Raw genomic sequence first — 25,824 nt, 5'->3', positions numbered from 1 at the left:
TATCCATGCACCCTGCCCAATCTGCATCACTATAACCTGTTAATTGTAATGAATTATTAGCAGGAAAAAATAATCCTCACCCAGATGTGCCTTTAAGATAGCGAAGAATTCTTCGGACAGCAGCTAAATGAGGTTGACGAGGAGCCTGTAAAAACTGACTGACTTGTTGTACTGCAAAAGAAATATCTGGCCGAGTAATGGTTAGATAATTCAAACTGCCCACCAATTGCCTGTACATGGAGGGATCAGGTAACAGGTCACCATCATTCTGACAAAGTTTTAAGTTAATCTCGAGAGGTGTAAGAACACTATTCCCTGATTCAAGACCGCCCAAGAGAAGAATCTCTTGGGTGTATTTGTGTTGATGTAGAAAAATTCCATTGGACATAGAGTGCACCTGTAGACCAAGGAAATAGTGAAGGTGTCCCAGATCCTTCATATGAAATTCACTGTTAAGAGAACGTTGTAAATCCTCAATAAGTGGAATGTCAGATCCTATAATGATAATATCATCCACATATACCAGAAGAGCAATAATACCAGTAGTAGTTTGCTGAAGGAATAGAGAGGAATCATATTGGCTCTGAATAAATTTAAGTTTCAGAAGAGTAGTGCAAAATTTTTCAAACCATGCTCGTGGTGCCTGTTTTAGACCATACAGGGACCGTTTCAACCAGCAGACTTTATCAGATGAGTGAGTAAACATACCAGGAGGAGGAGTCATATAACTATTCTCTTTCAAGTCTCCATGTAAAAATGCATTTTTTACATCCATTTGACGAAGTGGCCATCTCTTGGAAGCAGCAATTGCCATAATGGTTCATATGGTAGTCATTTTAGCCACATGTGCAAATGTTTCCTCATAATTAATACCATATGCCTGACAATTTCCAAGAGCCACCAACCATGCTTTATATCGTTCCACAGATCCATCAGGTTGGAATTTAATAGTGTATACCCATTTGCAACCAATGGGTTTAATTCCGGTAGGACAATAAATAATATCCCATGTGTGATTCTCCTGAAGAGCCTGAAATTCCTCTTTCATGGCCTGTTGCCAACAGTCTTAGGTAGAAGCCTGGGCATAAGTCTTAGGCACAAAAGTACTATCAATAGTAGTTGTTGAGTATCCATACCTGTTTGGGGCACGTGAAACTCGAGTTGATCGTCTTAGTTGAGGAGAATGATCAGATGTCGGTTCCGTGTCCGGAAGGGGCAAAGTGGATGGTGGATGACGTCTTTGATATACAATTCCTGGCTTAAAACGTTCAAAGATATAAGATGGACTGTCATCATCAAATGTGGGAAGCTGGATAGGAGTGAATTTTGTAGATGGACAAAAAGGAAAAAAATTCTGATTTTCAAAGAAAATCACATTTTGAAAGATATGAATTTTATGAGTATTTGCATCATAACACACAAACCCTTTATGAGAATTACTGTATCCTAGAAAAGCACAACGAGCAGTTTGGGCTGAAAGTTTATTACGTTTAGTAAATGGTAAGTGAACAAAACAAACACACCCAAAAACATGGAGAGAATCATACTCAAGAATAACACCAAATAAAATAGAGTATGGAGATGCAAAGTTTAGAACTTGAGAAGGCAAACGATTAATTAGATGAACGGCTGTTGACAGAGCTTCTACCCAAAATCGAGTAGGTACCGAAGAATCAATTAATAAGGTGCGAACGACATCTAAAAGATGACGATTCTTACGTTCAGCAACTCCATTTTGTTGAGGAATGTAATGACAAGATCTTTGAGAGAGAATCCCTTTGTTTTTGAGATATTCCTGAAATTCTTTGGACATATATTCCCCCCATAATCAGAACGAAGTATTTTAATATAAGTAGAAAATTGATTTTCAACAAATACAACGAAAGCCTGAAATATTGAGAATACATCAGCCTTAGATCGGAGAAAATATATTCAAGTGAAACGACTGAAATCATCAATAAACGTGACAAAATATTTATACTGAGCATGAGAAATAACAGGGCTTATGCCCCATACATCAGTATGAATAATTTCAAAACATTTAGAAGCACGACTACCATGTGAAGGAAATGACAATGCTTTGCTTTTATCCAATTTGCAAGAACTACAATCCAAAAATTCAGTTGAAAAAGAATTTTTATTCCCTAAATATCCATGTTTCATAAGATGAGTCAATACATTAGAATTGGGATGCCCCAATTTCTTATGCCAAAAATGAGGATTATTAATGACAGTAGAATAAGCACAAGAATTAATACTAGGAATAAAAAATTGTATTGGAAATAAACGTCCCACTTTAGGCCCCTTCGCGATCACCTTCCCCGACACTTGATCCTGCACACAACAACCATGACGATCAAAGTGAATTTCATAGTTATTTTCTACCATTTGACCAACAAAGAGTAAACTTGTGGATAATTTTGGTGACACAAAAATATTGTTGAAATAAGACCCCAAATTACCAATCGACAAAATCGGCAGATTATCACCATTTGCTACCTGTATATGCTGATTACCATGTATTTTCACACATTATACAACCCATTTTCACTGCTAGTCATGTGATTTGACGCTGCCGAATCCATTAACCATTGTTTATTATGTGCCGAATCCAAGGAAAGTTAAGTTTATTTTTCTTACCAGAAATGCCGAGTGCAGAGAAGGCAGATATTATCATCTACTGCACCATCTCGAGAGTGAGAGTGCTCGATGAAGAGCTCATCGACGATGAAGATTCTGGTGCCAACGGTGAGGACACGGCTGCAGCAGCCATAGAAGTAGCCCCCAATTTCGACTGCACAATAAACCGTTGTCGATTCTGTGGTCGCAGACGACATTCCTTGATTACATGCCCCTTTTTCTTACAATAATTGTAGAATTTCTTGCTGCAATTTTTGGCAATATGCCCTAATTCTTTGTAATTAAAAACACTGCACACTCACACCCCTCTGTCGTCCCCTTCCTTGAGCCATGAGTCAACTCATGTTGAGTGGCGAGTCGTTGTTCTTCCCGTAACAGTTCCCCCAAACATTCATCCAAAGTGGGTACTGGACTTTGGTTGATCAAGTTAGCTCTCACGGCCTCAAATTCTGGCCGCAGCTTCATCAAGAACTGGTCCCTCTAGCTCTCAGTATGAACAAGTATATTGCTTCTAAACTCTCCTTCTGTATTTTAGAGTAAATTATGCCAGTATATTCACTCCATAGGTTTAGAAATCCAGCATAGAATTGTTCAATTGAGAGATTACCTTGTTTGTAATTGGCAATACCCATTTCGACTTGAAATTTGTGAGCCGAATTGTTCTGGGAATAGATGCGTCTGAAGTAGTCCCAAATCTCCTTCCCTGTGCCAAACAATCGAAGATTGTTGATCATATGGGGTTCAACAGACCCTAGTATCCAAGAAACAATTTTCGCATCCTTGGTAGTCCACATACTCAGCTTATGTGGATCGATTGGTGCTGGTGAAGATCCATCGAGATGCCCCCGTAATTCCTTTCCTTTAACAAATATACGAAACTGAAACTCCTAACTGGCATAGTTTTTGCCATTGAATCGAGTAAGAAAAGCCTCTCCAGACATCCTAGGAAATCCCAAAAAAAATCACGAAATACTGACGAATTCAGTCTGTAAACTGAAGAAAAGAACAAAGGTCTAGATCAGAATAATTGGCTCTGATACCATATCACAAATATCAGATTTCAATGTAAAATTGTTCTCTGTTTGATTGATTTCTGAAGGAAGAATTCAGTCCTTTAAATACATGTAATAATCCCTAATTTTCTGTCTCTAATCCCTGATTTGTAGTCTATAATAAATACAATAAATACAAGATATTCTGTTACAATTTGGTTGCCATATATTGTTGATATTCTTGCCATAATATACACTGACATCTGTAGCATTTCAACATTACTAATTACTGTATCCCATGGGTAGCAGTGACTTCAGGTATTATTGGCTTATAAAATTATGGCAACTCAATTGCATAGTATTAGTGTAACAATCCCAAATTGAATTTATCTTTGGATTTGAAGTTTCAATTTTCGGTACTAAACCAGAGACTTGAGTTGAGGATCATTCAAGGGGAACCATTACACATCCAAAAATTGGTTAATGTACATTAAATTTGGTATATGTCCATTGATGAATCTAATAAGGAAAAAGCAACACAGTAATGCTGAAAAATGACAGCTAAAAGATGGAGGCGGTCGGTTTCTGGGAGTGAATGAATTGTGACTAAGAAGTAAGAAGTAAGAGGTAAGAAATCTGGAACTCTTTTAAGTATTTCTATATCGTCTTAAAATGAACATGGAGTGAATTTTCATTCATATATGATATTTGTTATCTCATAGTTTCTGTTCGTAAAAGATTATTACACAAAATAAATGATAACATATTGGTACAGGTGACAACTAGTTTAGTTGATAAGTTTCTGAGAGTAAATAGAACTTCTAAGAGACTAACGATTGGGCCTTTCACGCGAGAGTGTGCTAGCTCTGTTTCAATAGTACTGGAAAAGCACATTAACACAAAATCCTCATTGACTGCAAAACCTTTCACTGCTATCTGTTTCTACAGTTCATCCAGAGTAAATCTAAGCTGCTTATGAATATGAATAGTGAGTTGCAAATTGCGATCATTTTGTAGTTGATTTTGGTCTATATGCTAGCAACATGTCCTAAGGATTTTCTTTGTGGACTTCATTATGTATTTATTGAGGAATAGAAAACATTTTAGTAAACTTCTCCAGCATTCTTTTCTAGAATTGTCAAATCTTGCACTTGGATTAGTTGATAGTTGCAGCACACTGCTCATTTTCCTCACTTCCTTCCTATTTATTTGCAAATCTTCTAAAATGTTGGAAAATCATGATTGAGTGGTTCTTGAAAATTCAGCATTTTAACTTCATTTATGTGCTCTGCTCTATAGTGAAGGTGCTGCGGTATATTTGTTGGACACATTAGTGCAACTCTGTGGATCCCATACAACAATATTCTTGGCTGGAGAACTTCGGAAGGGTGAGAGTATCAGTCTCCTGATGAGGACCAAGGTAGGCTGCTAAAAAAAGCATACAATAGAGCTAGGAGGTTGTGGAATAAGCAAGGAAACAGCAGCAAAGTCACGGCAGAAATTCCAGCAGCAAGGTTGGTGGAAGAAGTTCTTATGGGAGGAGGATTTTCAGCAGCAGTAAGTCGGCAACCAGAGGCAGATCCGTTGCGGCAACAGGAGAGGGAGAAAGAGGAAGTATCCTAAAAGAAAAAAGGAGAAGGAAAATCCAGAATTAAGAGGACTTGTATGCGGCAGAGACAGCCTTGAAGGCAGCAACTCTACCCGGGCATAACTTAGTTTCTGACTTGAGTTCTGATTTCTGATTTATTACAACTATCTTAGATTAGGTTAGGATAATGCTTATTAGTTATTGTTCAGAAATTAGAATTCTTGTTAAGCTCCGAAAGGCTATAAATAGTCAAGATGTATTGAAGTTTCAACAAGCAATAGCCATAAGAAAAATATCAAATACCTTAATAAACTTTTCAGAACCCATCTTTCTCTTGAGTTTTCATCATCTCCCTTGCGCATGCGTGCTTGCACACACAGCCACATGCTAGCGAAGAAGGAACAAAACTGCTTTTAACTTCAAAGAAATTTAGATATGTATAGTTTGTAAAGGAAAATGCTTGATGGCTCCTTTGGCTTTGGCCTTTATGATTTTTCGAATTTTCAATATCGTTGGAAAAAGTTGTGGTTTGGAACTTATTGATTAGGGTATCACAGGCCAGCGTTCATTTTTCATTCTAATTAAGGAATTACTTATTTTCTTTAACCAAGTCTTATATAGGCAATCCTTGTTAGAACTATTATATTAATTCCCAAGAAATTTTTTATTTTATTTTGAATAAAAATGATTATATTATATGGAAATAAGCAGCAAAAGTCATTTTTGGAGTCCACCATAGAATGGTTTTTGGTTGGAGCTTAAATCATTCACAATATCTCCTGGATCGGCACGCAGCTAGCTAGCTAGCTTCTGATGTGCTTATGCATGGATGTGCTGATCTTGATATCATGTAGAGCAGCATCATCAGCAGCAGCTTCAGCACTCAAAGCGGTGTGAATGATTTACAAATCTCAACCTTTCTTTGTAAACTTTTGATCAATGTTGTTTTGTGTGAGCATAATCACTCCATTAACAAGGTCACCACATTATCGTACGCAGAATTAACCAGAATAGTTCTTCATAAAACCAACAAAGATTGGTTGTAGTAATCTCGAAAAACTAATTTCACCATCATTTATAAAATGTGTCAGTAATAACTCAAGCTTAGAACAACGGACTTTTTCAAGAAACTAATGAAGCTCTGCAGGACCAATCAACATATTCTATGACCATTCTGTCATTTTTTTTTTAATTATTATCACAGGTAATTTTTGAATTTTTTTGCCCCTTTCTAACTGTTTCATTATATATATATATATATATATATATATATATATATATATATATATCCACCAACTACCAAACTTGAAAAAAGAGTCCCCACTTCTCAGTACCTACCGACCTACCTACCCATCTTTGTTTCCTGCCATTTACTAAACAGAGAGAAACGCAAACTCTCATTGACTCTACCATCTCGTTTGCGAAACCTTCAAGATTCTCTTCTCTGCCACCATATCCCTTTGAAAAAGCAATCAAAATGTCATCTTCGATCAAGCAACCCAATGTCATCACTTGCAAAGGTAACTTTCTTGTTTTCTTTTTCTGACTTGATGATGATGATGATTTGTTTATCTAAGTTTATAACATTGCATTGTTGTTTGTTTAATGATATAAAAAGCTGCGGTGGCATGGGGAGCTGGGGAGGCATTGGTGATGCAGGAAGTGGAAGTGAGTCCTCCACACCCTCAAGAGATCAGAATCAAAGTGGTCACTACCTCTCTCTGCCGCAGTGACCTCTCTGCTTTGGATTCTCATGTAATTTAACCCTGCTTTCTACTTATTTTTACTTACTGTTTCATAATTTTTAGTCAATTCCAGTCTACTTTCTTACTGAACGGAGCTTAAACATTAAATAATGGCAACTTCTCAAACTCAATTGCTATATATATTGAACTGGATTCTAAGCTAATGCAATTGAAATTCGTGTATCTTGAAATTATTCTGGAAGAAAAAGTTTTCATTTAGTTTTTGGGAGGTGGGTTATCTGGTTATCTTGAAATTAGTATGTCAGTCCACCCTTCCTCGTCAATCGAAACTAAGAAATATCTGCTCATGTTTATGTTATAGTTAGAATTTTTGTTTTAGTTGAGAGTTGTAAATCAATCAAGTCAACAGGCTGAATGTCTAATAGAACATGCTTGTTTGTTGCAGGCTATATTTCCTCGGATATTTGGCCATGAAGCATCAGGGTCTTTTCTGCACCTTTTACTTGTAATCTAATTATATAATGCTCTGCATGCCTGTGCATAATTATGAAATGATTTATTCAAAATTGAGGTTCCTATGATTACTGGATTTGTTTAATTGGTCTAGATCAAAGTTCAAACAAATGTGTATGTGCATGTGTTGGTCAGTTTAATATGAGAATCTAGACGATCTGTTGGCAGCTAAAATTTGTCTTAGATTTCCTACAAAAATGTTCTGTGATAGAGAATTTGCAAGATAATCGCATTTTATATCACTATGTTTTGCATGAGAAGCACTAATGCAAATTGTACATCTTACTACTACCGAATTGTAGTTCTCGAGATTTAAATAATAAAGATTGTCTACTGTGCAGCGAGGTTGGCAATTTATGTTAAATTTCTAACAATAAATCTGCAGGATTGTTGAGAGTATTGGGGAGGGAGTGACTGAATTTGAAGAGGGCGACCATGTGCTCACAGTGTTCACTGGAGAATGCAAGACATGTAGACAGTGCATGTCTGGAAAAAGCAACATGTGCCAAGTATTGGGGTTGGAAAGGCGAGGTGTAATGCATAGTGACCAAGGAACACGCTTCTCAATCAATGGGAAACCAGTTTATCATTATTGTGCAGTTTCAAGTTTCAGTGAATATACAGTGGTGCACACTGGATGTGCTGTTAAAGTTAGCTCCGCTGCACCTCTGGAAAAAATATGCCTTCTTAGTTGTGGTCTGGCTGCCGGTATGGTATTTAGAGTCGCGATATTATTATCAAGTTAATGTTAGGGTCTTCTGTCTATATCTTCTTATCACATTCAATCCCACAATCATCCCCAATTGTTTTGGTATACACCTGCATCCAACATGGTACAAGAAGAAACGGGGGTGTCTTTTAATTGAATAGGTGAGAGGTCCATGGAACATGGCTAAAAAACCAGGGATAGTCCCTCACCATGGGCTCCAGCCAATGGTGTTCAGGAATTTTTTGGTTGTCTTGTTTGAGAGGGAGGGCCAGAGGTGCAAATATAGAGTCTACATCCACCTTTCGGTATAAGATTGATAAGCAAGAAAGTAGATGATAACATGGCTATCACTCCAATAGCACGTGAGTGTCAATGTATTCATTGGTAGGATTGAGCATGATAATTATTGTTCAATTTCAGGTTTGGGAGCAGCTTGGAATGTTGCTGATATATCTAAAGGATCAACTGTAGTGATTTTTGGTCTTGGGACTGTAGGCCTTTCTGTAAGTATGCTTGTTAGTAACATCTTTAGCATCAATATTTTCCAAGTACCAGTAGAATGTGCTTTCATGAGCATGATGTTGACATTTTTTTTTTTGTTCATTTTATGATTAGGTTGCGCAAGGTGCTAGAATTAGAGGGGCATCTCAAATAATTGGTGTTGACACTAACCCTGAAAAATGTGACAAGGGTATGATTAAGCATTGCACTTTAAAATTCTTGGTTCTGTGTTTATATGCAATCCAATATCTCTGAATCTTAATGGAGATTCTCTTACGTGTGCAGCAAAGGATTTTGGAATAACTGAGTTTATCAACCCAAATGACTGCAACGAACCTATTCAACAGGTATCATTCACCTAAACTGCAGGAATGAGGAATTTCTTTAATCTTTAACATAAAAAATGTATGTTAATTTTAAATTTTGATAAAAGGGACATTCACAAGGCAGGTAGATGATTAGGCAGGGATGGAAAAAGGAGAGCAAAGATTTACAGATAGAGGGTTGGCTGCTTCTTGTACTTTTAAGAAATGGGAAAATGGAAATACCAGAAGCCACCTTGATTTTGTATTAGTTTTACCTTGTCTTTGTGATGTTTAATTTTTCAGGTTATCAAACGTATTACTGATGGAGGGGCAGATTACTCATTTGAATGCATCGGTGACACTGGAATGATTACAACTGCATTACAATCTTGCTGTGATGTACCTTTCTTTCCAATACTCCGTCTTCTTTATTTACTTTAATCTTTATTGATTTTTGAACTTTTTGTTTCTTATTGTGCACACCATAGGGATGGGGATTAACAGTTACTCTCGGTGTGCCAAAAGTTAAGCCTGAAGTATCTGCTCATTATGGCCTATTTCTTTCTGGAAGAACATTGAAGGGCTCTTTATTTGGAGGTTGGAAACCAAAATCAGATCTTCCTTCATTAGTTGACATGTATATGAATAAGGTAAGTAAAGCATCATAAATTCATAGCAGATCCTTCTTGATGCATTATATTAGCAACTGAAGGTTGTTTTGACGAAAATGTTACCCCATTCCCTTCAAGTTTTATCGAAACACCTGCCTCTTTGTACCTTGTCCAGTAGCTTGACAATTCTTACATGTCCTGGTATGTCATTATCGAGTTTATACAAAAGCACATCTTGTGTTGTGAAATAACTGGCCAGTTTACTGGTTGGTTGATCTAGTCTGTGTCCATTCCTGTCACTAAACGAGCCCTTGATGTCAAATTCTACAGTCACCGGGATCGATTGTCTCTAAGTCCATAAACACTTGGTCATCTATAAACAAAAGTATCTTTCAAATATAATCTGCGAGATGTTTGTACTAACTTCACAGTTTTAATACAGGAAATCCAGATAGATGAGTTCATTACACATAATCTGCCATTCGAGGAAATCAACAAAGCTTTCGAACTCATGAGAGAAGGGAAGTGTCTACGCTGTGTCATCCACATGCCAAAATAACTCGGCTTCTGGCTGAAGAAGTTTGTTAGAGGGGGTAAGTGGAGCAAAGATGAGTGTTTATTCAAGGTTATGCCTAGTTGCTGGTCAATGTGATCATATACATTGGGATGATTGTACCTGTGAAGATTTGTTTGAACTTGATGAAATGGTTCATGCGTTACAGAACGAGGCTGTGTTATTAGTGTACTTCTCATCTCCTTTCTTGTTCTTTGTGTTCTTTGTTTCTGTTAGTTTTTGTGTGAGCTCACACAATTTCTCATTAATCCTTCGGGTTATTATTGTTCTGAAAACAAAGGTTATGCGAAAGTGGATGATGAGAAATCACATTATTTGGTTAGCATCAAATTTCCCTCAAACAAGTTTTCGAATCAATTTTGCCCCAAAACAATTTCATTTTTCAATTGAGGCCTTCTATTAGGATTTCTCAACAAAAAAATAAAATTAGATCCTTACATCACGACGTTGTTTTTCTTTTCTTCTAGATGAATCTACTTGCAGCACATTTTAATATTTAGGTCCGAGAGGAGGTACCTTGTCCTTTTTTTTAATTAATTTCTAGGGAGACATGCTGCATATAAAGATTCCTGGAATGTTGAAATTCCAATAAATGCATCTTACTTAGCTGAACTACCTTGTATCAAGAGTCCCATGTGCTATTATTAGGTGCGGAAGGTAAGACCTTCCCTGTCAAAAAGTGCCTTGTTTCAAGCACAAAATCAGAGGTCATACATTACAAGGAACCTCCTCTAGTCAGCTAGCTCCCTCCACTTGATATAATTATGGAAGGGTTTTATATATTTTCAATGCTTTTGAGGTACAACTACTGGTTTAAGTAAAGAAGAGAGCAACGATGAAAACAAACTCCCAAGTCTGCAAATAAGTTTTGATATAGAAGGAAAAAAAAGAAGGAGAAGAAGAAAGAATTCAGGTGATGGGAGATAACCAGAGAATTCATCCAGCAGTAGATGTGGAAGCGCCACCACTAACAGCACCACTGGTGTTGCGAGGTTTGGTAGCATCTGGAAAGGGCAGTTCGAGTCTGAGTCAGCAGCAACCTCCACTGTCATTACGTACCATTCCAGCAGTTATGCAAGAGAGTAAGTTATCACAAACCACAAGCTGTTGCTGTTGCAAGTGCATATGTTGGACAGTAGGTCTCCTTGTCCTTCTACTGGGGATTGTCGGAGCCACCGCAGGCGTTCTTTACCTTGTCTTCAAACCAAAAATCCCCAACTACTCCGTAGATAGCTTGAGAATAAGTGACCTGAGGCTCAACTTTGATATGACCTTGTATGCTAAATTCGATGTGAAGATCACAGCAAAAAACCCCAACAAGAAGATTGGAATTTACCACGAGAAAGGTGGACTGCTGAGTGTATGGTACACGAACACTAGGCTTTGTCAAGGTTCAATACCAAAATTCCACCAAGGTCACCAGAACATAACAAAATTGGATGTGAGCTTAACAGGGCAAACACAGTATGGAAGAACTTTAATGAGGAAATTGCAAGAGCAACAACAAACAGGACGTATTCCATTGGATCTTAAGATTGATGCACCAGTTTCCATCAAACTTGGGAGGTTGAAGCTGAGGAAGGTGAGGATCTTAGGGAATTGCTTGTTGGTGGTGAATAGCTTATCTACCAACAATCTGATTAGCATCAAGGCTAGTAATTGCAAGTTTAGATTAAAGCTTTGAATTTCAATGCACGTATGGCATTAGAATTCCTTTTTCTTTCTATTTTTTTTCCCATTCCCCCCCGCTTTCGGTACTCATTTCTCAGTTGTGATGATGATTTTTTCTATATGTACTCTTTTTTTTTTTTTGTAATATCAGTGACTAAGGATATAATTATTTTAGGAAAGTAGAAAATTGTTAAATGGAATGCATGCCACCTGCATGCTTGCTGGCTGACATCAAACCACCATGCTAAAAACAACTTTTCTGAATAAGAAAGTGAGCTAAAACTTTACTTCTTACAGTGGTAAGCAGCGTGTTCTTGGAGGACTCAGACACAGAACTAGCATGAGTTAAAGAACCATGACTAGGTCACAAAATCCCTGCAGTCTAAGCAAAAAGCACGACCAGGATCCAACCCAATCTTCAAAAATGACACGTTCTAGACGACAAGACTTGTTCAGAAAAGCACATTCCGGAGGAGACTAGACACACAGAATTACCATATTAGTGAAAGAACCATGATTCGGTCACAAAAATCCTGCAAGTCTTGAGAAAAGACCCCAAACGAAACCTACTGTTCTTCAGAATGTCACACCTCAAACTATAAGATATGTTGAGAATGGCGGAGGAGAGAAAAATCAGCTGTAATTAACCATATCAACAAATTTGGAACTTCCCAGAAGATGGTCAATATTATTTTCTTGTTTGCACCGGCTAAGACAGCGTTTAATTAAAAATTATATGCTGAGATTTTTCCAGTTAAATTCTTTCTCCAAATGGGCAGAGAGGTTTTCTAAGATTATTATTGGAGAGATTTCCACATTTAGGCAGTGAGATCCTGCTTATTCTGATGTAATCTTAACAGTGTTGAAATTAATGAACATTACAGTACTTTAATGACAGACTTCTTATTGTTGTTAGTTACATTTTAAGATGTACAGCTAGTAACTAATGAATAGCTAGATAAAGTTTTGATACCTGTGATTGCTAACCACAAATATTTTAATTGCTAATCAGTCACACATTTGCATACAACTAATCACCAGTTAAGGCCCTTGGTCTATGCTCGATGGTGAACAGAGGCATCCCAGTCTGTGAAACTGCTCGCACAAATGCCATATTTGCTGTTAAAGTCGGAGCACGCCAATGGTCACCAGTCCCAAAAACGACCTTGTTCTTCAATGCCAACTTTCTTGTTGTTGGGACGCCCATCATGCGTTCTGAAGGACTATCCGGCACAACCCTATTCCAATTTCTTAGCATCAGTACAGCAAATCACACATAATATCCATATTCCAACATCAAAAAGGAAAAAACAGAACAAAACAAAAAAATAAGGAAAGAAAGACATGAAATCTGGAATTGAGCAAAATATTTGTGGAAATGTGATTCAGTTGGTTTCATGTGATTTATCCTAGGCCCAGAACTACACCAACAGAGTTTACTCACATTCTGTTTTAGGGAGGGAAAAAAGGGAGCACATTTAGCACTGGAATCCTGGAACCAAACCAGGACACTCTCAACTAAGTTGTGGGATGAGAATCATTTATTATTTATAGTTGATTAAAACGGCTTTAGGGAAACAGAGTTTCATGGATAAATATGTATGATTGGTTGCTATAAGGTTAAAATTGAAGCACAAAAATAGAGTTCAATGGCTGGTTTCAGATCTTGTTCATATTAAAGACTACATATTATATGTACAGCTAAGAAAGAAAGAAGAAGCACGATAAGAAGAGGAATTAATAAGATGGAGGATAGACTGATTAGAAGAAGAAAACCTGAGAGAGAAAAAAATAAAAAAATAAAGAAGCTCCAACAACACCAACAGTTGCATGATTATCAAAATCAATTCTCTTGAACCGTTTTAAACTAGATTCAATGGCTTAAGAAAAGAACAATCTGCCAAATAACTTACATAAGGCATTTCAGTATTTTATCCGCTCTAAGCTTCTCATTAGGCCCTCCACACATTGATACCAACTGTTTAAACTCTGAAAGAACACTTTCACATATTATGCCTCTCTTTCCTTGTATAACACCAGCCATCTCTGCAAGTATTGGATTCTGAATTTCAGATTTGACCTGGCGAGAGGTTGAGAAAGGTTTAGACATTGACATTGGAGGACAACATGCACTACAGTCCATAATGGTCATAGGAGAAAATTTATAAATTAAAATAGCAACACTCTTAAAGAGAATTAATAACGTATCAAACCGTTTTAGCACACATCTTACTGCATGCCACTCAATACACGGACATCTGAACAGCTATGATGTATGCTAACTTAACTGTCCATTTTCAGCTTTGCAATCCATGCAATATATAACAACAGCTACTTGAACTTCCAGTTGAAATGCAAGCACAGAGATTACACCCTATGTGATATAGATGCTAAAGATTGTGCGGCAATGAAGCAGCCAAAAACAAAAAATCAAATCAAATCTTACCTGTACAATCACAAACTCATAATTTCCTTTAAATCGCTTCCTTAATTCATCCTCTGGTGTAGCCAAAAGTTTCTCAGTACAACCATTGCTAATTCCTGATACAATTGCAATTAAGGCTGTTGTATCAAGATTTATAAAATCATCACCATCATCATCTCCAATGAAATCCCCCGGCCCAACAACATCCACACTTTTAACTTTCATCAATGACAACTTCATCTCCGAAATAAGAGAATCAAAACCATCATCCAAGTTTTCTTTTGTAACCTCTTCCATCATCTCCAGCCCAGTAGGATTAAGACTCAATGACCTCTCAACCCCATATTTAGAACCCAAAACTGTATTTTCCTTCGTACCACCAACCTTGATTTCAAAAACACATGCCTCTTGAAATGACCTTGCATTTGCAACCACATTAATCCATTCACCACCTTCTAATTCCTCACATAAATCAAAATCAAACAAAGCAAACTCCAATCCAAGCTGACATGCCCCAAATTCTTCTCTAAGCTTCTCGTTAACAAAATCACTAATCCCGTGTGAGAAAAACAAAACAATAGAGCAAGGTTTCATTATCTGAGTAGATTGAGCAGCACCCAAAACTTGTTCAAGTCTAAATTTTAAGCCTTTACTACTTTTACCATCTCTAAACCAAGAAACATATCTTGGGTTCCTATCAGAAACAATAATCCAAACTGGGTTTTTATTAAGAGTACAGACAATATCAACATGAACCGCATTCTTTGTAGGAGATTCAATCTTTTTCCTATTTGGAAGTGATAAAGGAATTGGCTTGCAAACCCGTGAAACTCCAGTTATACAGGGTTGTTGTAGAATGTGAATCACAGCCTCTAAGTGCCCAATATTAACACTGCAAAACAAAAACACGAAACTTTAGAATAGATTGTAATATTGGATTTGTTTCAGTGATGAAAAAGTGATGGTCTTTTCTTATTGAAGAGAAAACCTGAGGGGCGTGTGGTGGGGGGTAGATGTGGAGCGAGAGGAGAGGAAATGGAGCTCAGATTGGGCTAATTTGAGGAGAGTGCGTTTGCATGATTCAGTGATGTTGGTTTGAGAAGGTAATTTGTGTATGGTGTCAATAACTCTTGAGCATCTCTTTCTTGCTGCTTCTACTTGCTCCATCATCAATCATCAAATACAGACAACAGCTAATCATCAATAATAAGTTAGCTCATCATATCACTCTCAAATCAAACTGGTTTCTTTGAAGAAGAAGAAGAAGAAGAAGGAAAAATGGGATGGGAGTAGTGTTTTACCTTTGCAACATGGCAGTATTTGTCTGTCTCTGTGTTAGAAAAGGCCCATTAACCATCGCGAGCTTTAAAACCCATTTTTAGAATCCTGCGGCCCAGTTAAAAGAAAAAGGGTCGGTTGGATTAGACCCATATATTTATTTTTCGAAGCATCCTTTTGGAGCTTAGAGAGGAGGCATAGGAGAGAAAGAAAAGGGAAAGACAGGGATTACATCACTGGCTCAAGGTTAATTTGAAGCATCAATCGTGGAAGGAAGACTGTAAGTAGTAATGGGTTTAGAGGAAGAAGAGTCAATTGAACAAGCAGCAGCAGCCCGTCGTGAGAGGCTTAAGGCTCTCAAAGCTGCTCAAGAATTGCTAAATACTCCTGATGCTGATTCTGCCAAGACCGCCGACGATGATGACGATGAAGCTGCCGAAGAATCGTGAGTATAGCTTAATATATCACCCTCTTCCCCTTTTTTAACTTTGCTCATTAACCTAACCCCACAAGTTAGTTAATATGTTTTTGTTTGCATAAATAAAGATTTAGAAAATCGTTTGCTTTTTGTAGTTAGGTTAATGGCAACTGGTTGGCTAGTTACTTTGTTTATTGTTTATCACTGGATGGGTTGAAGACAACTGCTTACATTGAAGTTATTGTTTCTTTGTCTTAGCTATTGGGATAATTGAGGGGGGAAATTGTACATGTTAGGGAAAATATAATGGTTATGTCTATCCCAATATGTAGCTATTTAGGAAAATACTCTGTTAATGCTTCCCAAAGATGAAATTATAGTCAGTCACCATCTACGAATAGGATCCATCTAGTCCAGAAGATATTTGATTGGATATATGTTTTCTTGTTTCCAAGGAAACTTTCCAATGTCTTGAAAAAAAGAAGAAGCAAGTAATTGTAATGCCATGGAACTTATCTAATATAAAGGCAAAGGGTTTTTTGAATCAAAGATCGTCAAGGATAAATGTTTCATTGTGTGAATTAGTTAGTGGTTTGCTTCCCCCTACCCCCTTTCGTTGTGCAAAGATACAATAAGATTGTCAATGAGATCTTAGAGATTATCAGACTTTCTACCTAACACCCCCTTGCTCAGAACAAAACAAGGTTCAAATAGAAATCATTAGCATATAGTTAGCTGGTTTCGTGAAAACATGCTACAAATTTGATATGTTTATGGGTGTTTATGTCCAGTGTGTGTGTGTTGATAATATCATAGAGTATGTTTTAACGTACACAACTCCCTTTTCTTCTTTTCAGTAATCCCAGCATGAAGTTCCGAAATTATGTTCCTCAAGACAAGGAGCTTCAGGAGGGTAAGCTTGCTCCACCAGTACTACCAAAGTTTGAAGATCCTGTTGCAGCTGCACCTCCACCATCAGAGAAGGAAGAGGTAATTGTTACTTAAAATATCAAGTTTCCTTAGTAGTGGTCTATGTCTTTGTTCTTTCTCTCTTTTTTCTGCTTATATTTTTGTATTCTGAATTTGGGTGCATGTTTAGGATCCGTTTCTCAACATTGCTCCAAAGAAGCCAAACTGGGACCTGCGAAGAGATGTGCAGAATAAGCTTGATAAGCTTGAAAGACGCACGCAAAAGGCAATATATAAACTAATGGGTAAGTGATTGTGCAGTTTGATTTTGCATGTGTGATGAAATGTTGTGCGAAGATTTCAATTGTTCTCCTCCATGATTGCATTTGACCATTTTAAATTATCAAAGAAATTGTCATTTTATTTGCCATTTGCGGTGATGTAACATCCATAACATTTGTCTAGTCACTGTCATTTTTGCAGAGGAACAGGAAAAAGAAAAGCAATTGTCTGAGAATGGTGGCAATGGTGTTGTCGAAGATTAGCAGGGGAGTTTTACCAAGAACAGGGTTGTAGTTCATTTGGCCAGCCAAAGCTTCGTGAGAGAACTTTTTTACTTTTTCAGTAACGAATCAAACATTACAAAATTGGGAATATTAGTAACACCGGAACGATATTCTATGTAATGCGCAGTATGGCAACCTAGTTGTATGTTTCTAATGTCCGAGTAAACTTCCCATGCCACAGGCTGTCTGTGGATAACCGCCAAGCTTGTAGTTTCTGCTAATTTTAGATTTTTCTACTGTCATTCCCTACCTCTATGTTTTTATTAAGTGAAGTGATGATCTTTTTAGGATAAACTTGAAAAACGCCACTCAACTATACAGGCAGTTTTAATGTTATTACCAAACAATATTTTTATATCATTTTTACCATAACTTTCAGACATTTCTCCATTCAAATTGTATTGTTTTCCTTCTAAAGAGCAATGTCGTTTTGTAGCAAATATTTTTTTAAGTGATTTTATATATATATATATATATAAAAGGTTATTAATTGAGATAATAAAATAATTTTGGTACAAAGTACCTTTTTATTATTGCTAGTCAAATTATGATTTATGAGAACTAAAGTTTCGTTCAATCGTGTTTTTAATAAAAAAAATAATTTATTTTAGATTTTAAATTATTACCAAAAGAACAATCAGCACTACATGTAGGCAACAGGAGCTTGGATTGGAAATATTTTTCAAGATGGCAATTTTATGGGGCACCCGAAGCTGCTCTTTTGCTGTCAATCATTCATTTAATCTTAACGATGACATTCTACTGCTGAGATTTGAGAACTCGAAGAGAGCAACATCAAAGCCAGTGTTGCTGGAAGAAGTAAAAGCAATGAGGCTACCAATAGAAAATAGCAGAAAAATGCTTGCGAAAAAATGATTGTCCTTATTTCTTTCCCACGCCATTCTTTCTATGCACACAGATACACCAGCTGTAATCAACTTTACCCGCCAGCTTTCTATCAAACTAGACAAATTTTGCTAGCTTCAAGTTCAATGAGGAGAATGGCATACGGTTATTCTGGTGTTGGAAAAGAAAATCAATTTCAGGCAGTATCCAATTTACACACAACGGGAACTTGTACAGAGCTCTACTGCATGATAACTTACAGATCTTTGACAATGAGAGATAAAGAAGAGGGGGGGGGGGGTAAAGAAGGCGGAAAGCAGGGTGTGCCGAAAGTAGATTTGGCACCCAATGGAAGAATGGTTCACTTGTTGACTCGCCCTTGTCTCTAGCAATTTTTTGGCCACATGTGCCTATCTTCTCTGGAAATGTAGTATGGCTCATCTTCACTCGCTCCTCAGATGGTTGGAACTGGCTTGTCCAGCAACTACATTCTCCTCGTTCCAGGAAGAGTCAGCTGGAGGGAGCTGAAAGTCATCAGGTTTCAGCGCCAAAGCAAAATCAGGCAACGTTGGTGCCGTCTCCATGATTCTGCAGTCAAAATCACCAGAACCCCAAGTTACAGGATCATGTAATTTCACTTATTAACCAAGCAATTTGGAAATAACTTCAACCCAAAATTCACCTAAAAAAGCATCACTTACTTTTCATAGGAGTATAGATCGCGGTTTATCCGCACTTTGATAGAAGTATCTTTTGGAATTTTGTCAGAGAGATACTTCATGGTTCCCCAAAGCGGCGGTTTTCTGCATCAAAATGAATTGAAACTTGAGAAGGAGATGCAAAATTCCAATTAAGTGAAGGCCTATATTACTACAGAACATCTGAATGCATCGCCCACCTAGGATTCAATAAAAATAAATCACATAATTTGGAAAACCATGTCCTAACATGCAAAACCCATGGAAACAGCATGGCCGAACAGTACCAATGCCATGGATATACCAAAACGTTAAGGCATTACTAGCCAAGACCCTTAGCAATTGTTTAACTTTTTGACTAGTAGCATGCAGTAAGATCAGGAAACAAATACGCTAATTTAGTGAAGATCAATACCACTGAAAAAACCACATTAAATTGATTTTATGAAGAAAAAGCTACACCATAAAACAAAGATGAACCAGTATACAATGCATTGCCCATCACAGAGAGACACCTTATGAAGGTCCTAAGCAGGAGGGACTTTAATAGATTTATTACCTTGACAATGGAGAAGCTGCATTGAATGCCTCACATGCCCTCTTACTTTCTTTAAAATACTCATCTGCAGCTTGCAAGGCAGCTACAGCCATCCCATGAGACTTCTCTGTGTTCCCCTCATCAAGGATTAAGCCATGATAATAGTATGCTGCAGCCTGGTTTGGTGAAAGAATATTATTAAAAGAAAAGTTTGATTGAATGTCAGCGATATAAAATGCAAATTACAAGAAACCAAAACAGTTAGAAAGGATTTTTTTTATATGAGAAGTTGGAATATTATTACAAGAAAAGTTAGAAAGGATTTTTTAAATGAAAAGAAAACATGCTATCTAAAGAAAAATATGATTACACTAGAGATTGAGCTAAAAAGAACAGGCCAACAAATCAGTGGCTAGAAAACCTAACCAATATCAGCCTACTGATCCAAATTGAAATTAGTCTTGTGGCATGGGAAGGTCAAATGACATAAAGAAAATTCATTTTTGTTATCTGCTTGCTCTTGTGTGTGTGTGTGTTTGTGTGTGCACATGTCAATGGAAGTTTTTGAGTGGACAAAATGGCGAGGTGCTACAGATCCTGTTTGATCAAAACCATTTTTAGAGCTCAAGAATCACGAGAAATTATGTCGGGCTCTCATGAGGTTAAAGTCAAGTGCAATTCGAGATTCGTGAAAGCAAGTACAGTTTCTTGAGTGCAAGTCAGCTTGATTTACCAATTAGTTGATCATTGATGTGGAAGAAGGTGAAACTAGGAAGCAAAGAAGCAAGGTAAGGAAAAGAGAGGAAGTTAGTCAAGTTCATTGCAGTTATATTCCAATACCAATCAAATAGTTAGTTCAGTTTTCAGTAGTTCATCTTTTCCATGCAACATAGCATAAGGAGAATACATACTATCATTTTCATAAGTTAAGATCTAAAAGCAATAGTTATACCAAAGACAGGAAGGACAGTTTCTATTGTGAATGAAAACAAAATACTGAGAGGAAACAAAGGAATGGAAGCAATTCTTGGATACCTTTGCTTCCACATATTTCCACTCTATTAAGAGTCGGTGCTTCTCCCCCCAACCATTTGCTAATGGAAGATTCATTATACTATCTTGAGCCTGTCAAGAAAGCAGTAAAGGAAAGCAAGTTATATTCCATAACTGCAAGATTGAACTTTCTAATTCAGTATATGAAGTAGGAACAGTGTAAAATTAGAAAAAACATGAAACATGTTCTTACAGGATGTCATTTATTGTAGACCAAGAAGAGAACGGAAGGAAAGGCTAGGATTTTAAAGTAAAAAAGGGGACAGTCAGTAAACGCAGAGCACTTATCTCTCTAGTTTAGAGACAAATGTATTTACACATTTGCTCAGAAAGTGGGATTAATGATGTAACCAAAGCGATGTTGAAAAAACAAGTATAACAACCCCCCCCCCCCCTAATAAATAAATAAATAAATAAATAAAAGAAAAAGATGGGGTTGGTTATGATAAACTTCCGAATCTCTACTTTTCAGAAAATATTTAAGAAGAAAAACCTCCCAGACAAGTTTAAAAGGTTCATTCCCCTCCCTACCCTTGAAACCTTCAACTCCAAAATATAGTGCTAGGCTTTTGGTACCATTATTAGAGAATTTACCACTCAAATGGCTGCCTTAAGAGTGAAATTTGATGATTGAAATTAATAATATTTTTTCATGTTATTCTTCTATTGCCTCTCCCCTCCCTTCTCCTTTTTTTTCCCTATTTCTCTTTATTGCCTCCATTTACTACAACTAGAATGCATCCTATTGAACAAGTAGGGCAGTTGAACCGAAAACCCAAAACAAAATCCTGCTAAAGGTAATTGCAAGTGAATGCTTTGAATTTTATTTCTGATGGTTGTAAATCCCTAAACCATATTATTTGTTGGAAGCTACTGAAAGGTAATTTAATAATCATCACAGACCAAAGAAAAAGAGAGAGAAAAAAATGAAGCTACAAAAGTTTTAAGAAAAAAGAAGGTTAGTGCCCTCATACCTGCTGCCAGTACTTTACCATCTCACAAGCAAGCCTTCGCTTCACTGCAAGAGTAGCTTTGGCGCTATCGATTGCCATTCCTAGTTGGATGTCAACACTCTGCATCAGATGGAAAGAGTAGAAAGACTAAGACAGTGGAAAGAATATATGACCAAAACAGAGCACGACAAGAAAATCTGAAAACTGAATAAGAAAATTCTAATCAATAGGCAGTAGCATCTCAAAGAGACAGCTGCAAGCCAAAAGGGGAAAGGAGGAAATCTTAATCATTCCAATCATGTCAACTGCCAGAACGAATTGCTCTAATAAATTTTATGGAATGAAAAGAAACAAAGAGGTTACATGCTCTTAGCTTGTCATGTATGTGCTACAAGTCCAGAAAGAAGAGGTGTTGGAGTCCAATATATCAAGTGTAAGAAAATGATTGATATCAGTCAGCGGGTACCCAACTTATGTATTGATAATTAAAAAAAAAATGTAAAGAGAGGAGTTTAATCTCAAATCTGCAAGATAATCTCCATGTGCAGCTACCATTCATAGGTATCAAGGATAGCATGGGTAGAAATTATAAGTTCATCAAACAAATCCATACAGGAAACTAAGATGGTACCTGCCCTAATGCTTGAAGGCAAAGTGCTCTAAGAACACCTTCAGCAAGGTCCACTGGCAGTTCTTTCCTGGAAGCAAAAGTCAGTCAAATCAGAATAATTATGCAATAAAAATGATGGCAATGAAAAACAAGCAATTCAATTCTGGACAAGTCTTTCATCTTTGTAAACCTTAATGGATTAGGTAATTGTGGGAGCACATTCCGGACAGCACAATCCAAATATCCTGCAGCCTTTAAGAAAATATCAATTGATGCTCGCCTGCTCTCTGTGACCAGAACAGAATAGAGATCTAATGTGAAGCATAGTAAAAGGTAACAAATGAACATGTGTGCATGAATTCATCCACAACAATATTGCTTATAATTTACAAAACCTCCACATGCAAAGATTTCATCAAACAGATGCTACATGATAGCATTATCTCTAATTTCTTCCTTCTAGGACCATGCATGAGTAAGACCGCTAGTAGGTAATGGCAATTGGTCTTTCAATCTCAGATAGCATATTCCATTGGGTCTCATTAATTTTTTACCCAATAGGTTGAATTTCACACCCCTCTCTATAGATTATTCATATTAAGTTATTCTTTTCATAGCTAGTTGTTAATTAATTAAAGGTTAGATATTGAAATGCATATTTATGTACTAACATGTTGCCGATATTTATGTCACTAATTAGACTAACACCTCTGTCTGCCACACCTAACAATCTATTACAATATAACCAGGACCCAGCTAGAAAGTATCAGAAATACCATGAATAGCTTCCTGTGCCAGCAGTTACTCTCCAACTGCTGGACAAGAGCATTACCTTATGCTTGCCAAAAGAGTTTCTAATTCTAGAAGAGAATTGTTTACAGCACAGATTTTGCAGCTTCACATTACAGGCAAGAAAGAAACTATTAGCCAAGCTTCATCAATCGATGCACAAAATTTTTATAGAAAACACCTACCTTCAGATACTTTTGGCTGGTAACCATCAGAAGATGTTCTTGGAAGAAGCAACAAGTTGGCCTGTGATAATGATAGCATCGCCATCAAGTGCAAAACTGACAACACCTCATACCATGCGTTTGAAATCGCTGTTTCCTGTAAAATTCTTCAGTAATATCAGATCAATGATTCTTCAGCACAGAAAAATGGAATTGCAAACCATAAAACAGAAGATTTCATCAACAGATAGTAAATGGATAAGCGAGACCACACTCCCCACCCACCTCTGCTTCATCCTCTTGATTCATCCACACAAATTGTACATTGTGTTGTAGCTGGCTTCCATCTTTAACTAATCCCAACAGAACAGGCAAGTAATCTTCAAGAGCCTGATGAAGATCGGCCAATGTTGAACCTCCTGCAGACAACAAATAAATTGAAATTCAAAAGACTTCACCTAATGCTGATCTATTATGATATCTGCACCAGGATTGTTACAACCTACCATGTTGTGTAGCACTTTTTCTTCTTGTTCTTGAGACTGTTGGTGCTTCTTGGCCAGCCATAACTACGATACGAGTTCTTAAAGCAGATAGGCTTTTCACTAAATTCTTCGGCAAATGATCACCAAGTGACAGAGAGAAATCAACAGGCTTAGGAATCCGAAAACCAGGTACATAAACAGACACATCCCCTATACTCCCAGGTTTCCTTCGATTTCCACCTGAATCCTGCGGAGTAGACACCAGGCATCCCATATCCTAATAGTTACTGTATACACCAATCCATGGAACAGAAAGTCAGTTGCTGCAATAAAAAAAAATCTTTGGCATATATGATCACTCTTGCAAGGAACATCAGTGATTCAAAGCACAACAAGGGCATCAATTCCCATGGCATGAACTTGGAGAAAGGATGGTAGCAGTAATTAAGTTCAAAGAATGCAGACAGCAATCACAAGGAAAAGTGGAGGATTAGCAGTAAGCAAGATACAAAAGAAGACATTAAATGTCCCAACCAACAAAGTACAAGTAGTAGGTCACTCACGAGCCGTATCCAAATAACTCTTTCTAGAACTCTCCAAAAGCTTTAGAAAAAGATGCTTTGTATTTGACAATTTCAAGCTATATGTATATAATATCCTTCTCCTAAAACACTTCATCGCCAAACAAAAGTACTAGATAGATTAAATCACCTGATCCGCAATTAGAAGATTGACAAATGGGTCAAAACTTCTAGTAATTTCTGCAAAGAAAAGGGAGATAACAATTCAATAAAAGAGGGAACCGATAAAAGTAACCAAATGACACTACATAATTTACTCTCATCCCCATTATGAGAAAAGGGAAAATGCAATAACTAAAATTTAGAGAGGGAAAAAGTGATATGTGTTTTTTTCCCATCACACATGAAATAAAACTTTAGAAGAGAAATGTGAAGGTAAAATGCAATTGGGTACAAACAGAACTGAAATAGCTTTGAAGAGGCAGCAGCAGCAAAAAGGTAGGTATGTAGCAAGCACATCAAGAAAACTCACAGGATTGAATAATGAACATGACAGAGAAAAATGCAAATAAATTCCATTAAAGTAACAATTACAACAGTAGAAAATTGGACAAAGATTGTGAGTAAAGTATCTCCAAAACCAGTTTCAAAACAGAAACAAGCAACCTAAAACCCATGAAGCAAAGTAAAAGCCATCTCTTTTTTTATCATTTCCCACTGTACTTGAAATCGATAAGATTAAGGATCCAAACTTTATCAATACAAACAAATGCCCAGAACTCGGTTGTGTCAATTCAACAGATTTTTGAAACTTATCTGAATTTCAAGACTCCAAAAAAACAAACTTTTTCCACATCTTAGTCTGTTATTATCTTCTTCACGTCTCTCTAAACAAACAAGCAGCCCAAAAGGGAAAGGTTATCTTTTCTCACAAACATACTCGGAAAAGAAAGAATAAAACCGTCTTACCATCAAAGGTTTTTGCTGTGGTGGTAACCGAAAGACGCAATTGAACTGAAAGTGAAGCCAGTACAGACAGGGCAAAAGGGACTCAAAGTCAAGATTCAAGAACTAAAACCTTTAACAAGAGAAAGCTAAAATTTTCTGACAAGAAGATGAAAAGGAAGAGAGTTGATTAGTTTAGAAGGTTCGACAGGAAATTTTGTTGGTTTTTTTATGACAAAGAGTCGAACTTTCTGTTTATATATACAAAAAAAGAAAGAGGATTTATTGCTAGTAACTTTAGTATTAGCAAAAAGTAAAAAGAGTGTAAGCTTCTTCTCTCTGTTTTTTATGGTTGCAACTCTGTGTGTGTGTGTGTGTAGCGTTTGATTGGCGCTTAACACAAGCACACACGCACCCTTTTAAAGCCTTACTTTTGACTCTGTATCTTTTTGTCTCTGGGATGCTTTCAACTTCAACTCCACTTCTCTTCTTGTGTTTTGCTACAAACATTTCGAGATCCCACCAGAAAAAAATAAAAAATAAAAAAATAAGAATGTTTTTCTCAGTCATTCTCAAGTTACTAGGTTTCAACTGTTTAACCCAAAAAAAATAATAAAAAAATAAGAGGATGAGATCTAAAATATAATATCGTGAGAAAAAAATATTTTTGTGGTTATATCATGAGAAAAAATGGAGGAGGATCAATTATTTAGAGTATGTTTATTTTTGTGGTTATAAAATATTTTAAAAAAAATTATATAATTTAATATTTTTATGATTTTATTGATATTAAAAATAAATTCTAAAATATAAAAA

The 25,824-nt window shown here is 36.7% G+C and overlaps 5 protein-coding genes across 7 annotated transcripts; 3 read left to right on the top strand and 2 right to left on the bottom strand.

Annotated features, from left to right (window-relative positions):
• The first annotated feature begins 6,538 nt into the window (after positions 1 to 6,538).
• Positions 6,539 to 10,289, top strand: LOC133698522 (alcohol dehydrogenase-like 6). 2 transcript variants are annotated; one of them, XM_062121468.1, is made up of 10 exons: positions 6,539 to 6,740; positions 6,839 to 6,975; positions 7,372 to 7,409; positions 7,825 to 8,147; positions 8,569 to 8,651; positions 8,764 to 8,839; positions 8,935 to 8,996; positions 9,258 to 9,353; positions 9,443 to 9,604; positions 10,008 to 10,289. In XM_062121468.1, the coding sequence occupies exons 1-10, from the start codon at positions 6,698 to 6,700 to the stop codon at positions 10,122 to 10,124; spliced, it is 1,137 nt and encodes a 378-aa protein (XP_061977452.1). In that variant the 5' UTR covers positions 6,539 to 6,697; the 3' UTR covers positions 10,125 to 10,289. The 2 variants fall into 2 exon arrangements, with proteins under 2 accessions (XP_061977452.1, XP_061977453.1); XM_062121469.1 differs by lacking the exons at positions 6,539 to 6,740; positions 6,839 to 6,975; positions 7,372 to 7,409 and adding an exon at positions 7,413 to 7,431.
• Positions 10,290 to 10,429: 140 nt separating this feature from the next.
• On the top strand, positions 10,430 to 12,092 carry LOC133698523 (NDR1/HIN1-like protein 6). Its single transcript, XM_062121470.1, has one exon. The coding sequence runs from the start codon at positions 11,056 to 11,058 to the stop codon at positions 11,821 to 11,823; it is 768 nt and encodes a 255-aa protein (XP_061977454.1). The 5' UTR covers positions 10,430 to 11,055; the 3' UTR covers positions 11,824 to 12,092.
• A 527-nt stretch (positions 12,093 to 12,619) lies between these two features.
• LOC133698520 (uncharacterized) lies at positions 12,620 to 15,545 on the bottom strand. The gene is made up of 4 exons (XM_062121467.1): positions 15,224 to 15,545; positions 14,257 to 15,127; positions 13,724 to 13,890; positions 12,620 to 13,048 (listed from the first exon to the last, which is right to left on the bottom strand). The coding sequence occupies exons 1-4, from the start codon at positions 15,403 to 15,405 to the stop codon at positions 12,841 to 12,843; spliced, it is 1,428 nt and encodes a 475-aa protein (XP_061977451.1). The 5' UTR covers positions 15,406 to 15,545; the 3' UTR covers positions 12,620 to 12,840.
• A 129-nt stretch (positions 15,546 to 15,674) lies between these two features.
• LOC133698524 (uncharacterized) lies at positions 15,675 to 17,648 on the top strand. Its single transcript, XM_062121472.1, has 4 exons — positions 15,675 to 15,958; positions 16,789 to 16,921; positions 17,031 to 17,145; positions 17,324 to 17,648. Exons 1-4 carry the CDS (start codon positions 15,804 to 15,806, stop codon positions 17,383 to 17,385), a joined length of 465 nt encoding a protein of 154 aa, XP_061977456.1. The 5' UTR covers positions 15,675 to 15,803; the 3' UTR covers positions 17,386 to 17,648.
• Positions 17,649 to 18,268: 620 nt separating this feature from the next.
• Positions 18,269 to 25,395, bottom strand: LOC133699696 (uncharacterized). Of its 2 annotated transcripts, XM_062123071.1 has the most exons (12): positions 25,033 to 25,395; positions 24,254 to 24,303; positions 23,564 to 23,829; positions 23,343 to 23,476; positions 23,079 to 23,214; positions 22,295 to 22,391; positions 22,126 to 22,192; positions 21,516 to 21,614; positions 20,524 to 20,613; positions 19,510 to 19,664; positions 18,954 to 19,055; positions 18,269 to 18,840 (listed from the first exon to the last, which is right to left on the bottom strand). In XM_062123071.1, exons 3-12 carry the CDS (start codon positions 23,814 to 23,816, stop codon positions 18,696 to 18,698), a joined length of 1,278 nt encoding a protein of 425 aa, XP_061979055.1. In that variant the 5' UTR covers positions 23,817 to 23,829; positions 24,254 to 24,303; positions 25,033 to 25,395; the 3' UTR covers positions 18,269 to 18,695. The 2 variants fall into 2 exon arrangements, with proteins under 2 accessions (XP_061979055.1, XP_061979056.1); XM_062123072.1 differs by lacking the exon at positions 24,254 to 24,303.
• Between the last annotated feature and the right edge of the window lie 429 nt (positions 25,396 to 25,824).

This window comes from Populus nigra, chromosome 7 (assembly GCF_951802175.1).
Source record: "Populus nigra chromosome 7, ddPopNigr1.1, whole genome shotgun sequence".
Classification (NCBI taxonomy): Eukaryota; Viridiplantae; Streptophyta; class Magnoliopsida; order Malpighiales; family Salicaceae; genus Populus; species Populus nigra.
The sequence above is the reverse complement of the archived record's forward strand: the minus strand, read 5'-3'. Positions and strand labels throughout refer to the sequence as shown.

Excerpts from the sequence above, each read along its gene's own strand:
- LOC133698522 (XM_062121468.1), top strand. The coding sequence starts at position 6,698 with ATGTCATCTTCGATCAAGCAACCCAATGTCATCACTTGCAAAG. Across the intron at positions 6,741-6,838 it reads CAATGTCATCACTTGCAAAG|CTGCGGTGGCATGGGGAGCT; the intron begins GTAACTTTCTTG and ends TGATATAAAAAG. Across the intron at positions 8,997-9,257 it reads GCAACGAACCTATTCAACAG|GTTATCAAACGTATTACTGA; the intron begins GTATCATTCACC and ends TTAATTTTTCAG.
- LOC133698523 (XM_062121470.1), top strand. The coding sequence starts at position 11,056 with ATGGGAGATAACCAGAGAATTCATCCAGCAGTAGATGTGGAAGCGCCA.
- LOC133698520 (XM_062121467.1), bottom strand. The coding sequence starts at position 15,405 with ATGATGGAGCAAGTAGAAGCAGCAAGAAAGAGATGCTCAAGAGTTATT. Across the intron at positions 15,128-15,223 it reads CCCCACCACACGCCCCTCAG|TGTTAATATTGGGCACTTAG; the intron begins GTTTTCTCTTCA and ends TTTGTTTTGCAG. Across the intron at positions 13,891-14,256 it reads ATGAGTTTGTGATTGTACAG|GTCAAATCTGAAATTCAGAA; the intron begins GTAAGATTTGAT and ends ACCTCTCGCCAG.
- LOC133698524 (XM_062121472.1), top strand. The coding sequence starts at position 15,804 with ATGGGTTTAGAGGAAGAAGAGTCAATTGAACAAGCAGCAGCAGCCCGT. Across the intron at positions 15,959-16,788 it reads GATGAAGCTGCCGAAGAATC|TAATCCCAGCATGAAGTTCC; the intron begins GTGAGTATAGCT and ends TCTTCTTTTCAG. Across the intron at positions 16,922-17,030 it reads CACCATCAGAGAAGGAAGAG|GATCCGTTTCTCAACATTGC; the intron begins GTAATTGTTACT and ends GTGCATGTTTAG.
- LOC133699696 (XM_062123071.1), bottom strand. The coding sequence starts at position 23,816 with ATGGGATGCCTGGTGTCTACTCCGCAGGATTCAGGTGGAAATCGAAGG. Across the intron at positions 21,615-22,125 it reads GCCTTCAAGCATTAGGGCAG|AGTGTTGACATCCAACTAGG; the intron begins GTACCATCTTAG and ends CATCTGATGCAG. Across the intron at positions 20,614-21,515 it reads TGGTAAAGTACTGGCAGCAG|GCTCAAGATAGTATAATGAA; the intron begins GTATGAGGGCAC and ends CTTTCTTGACAG.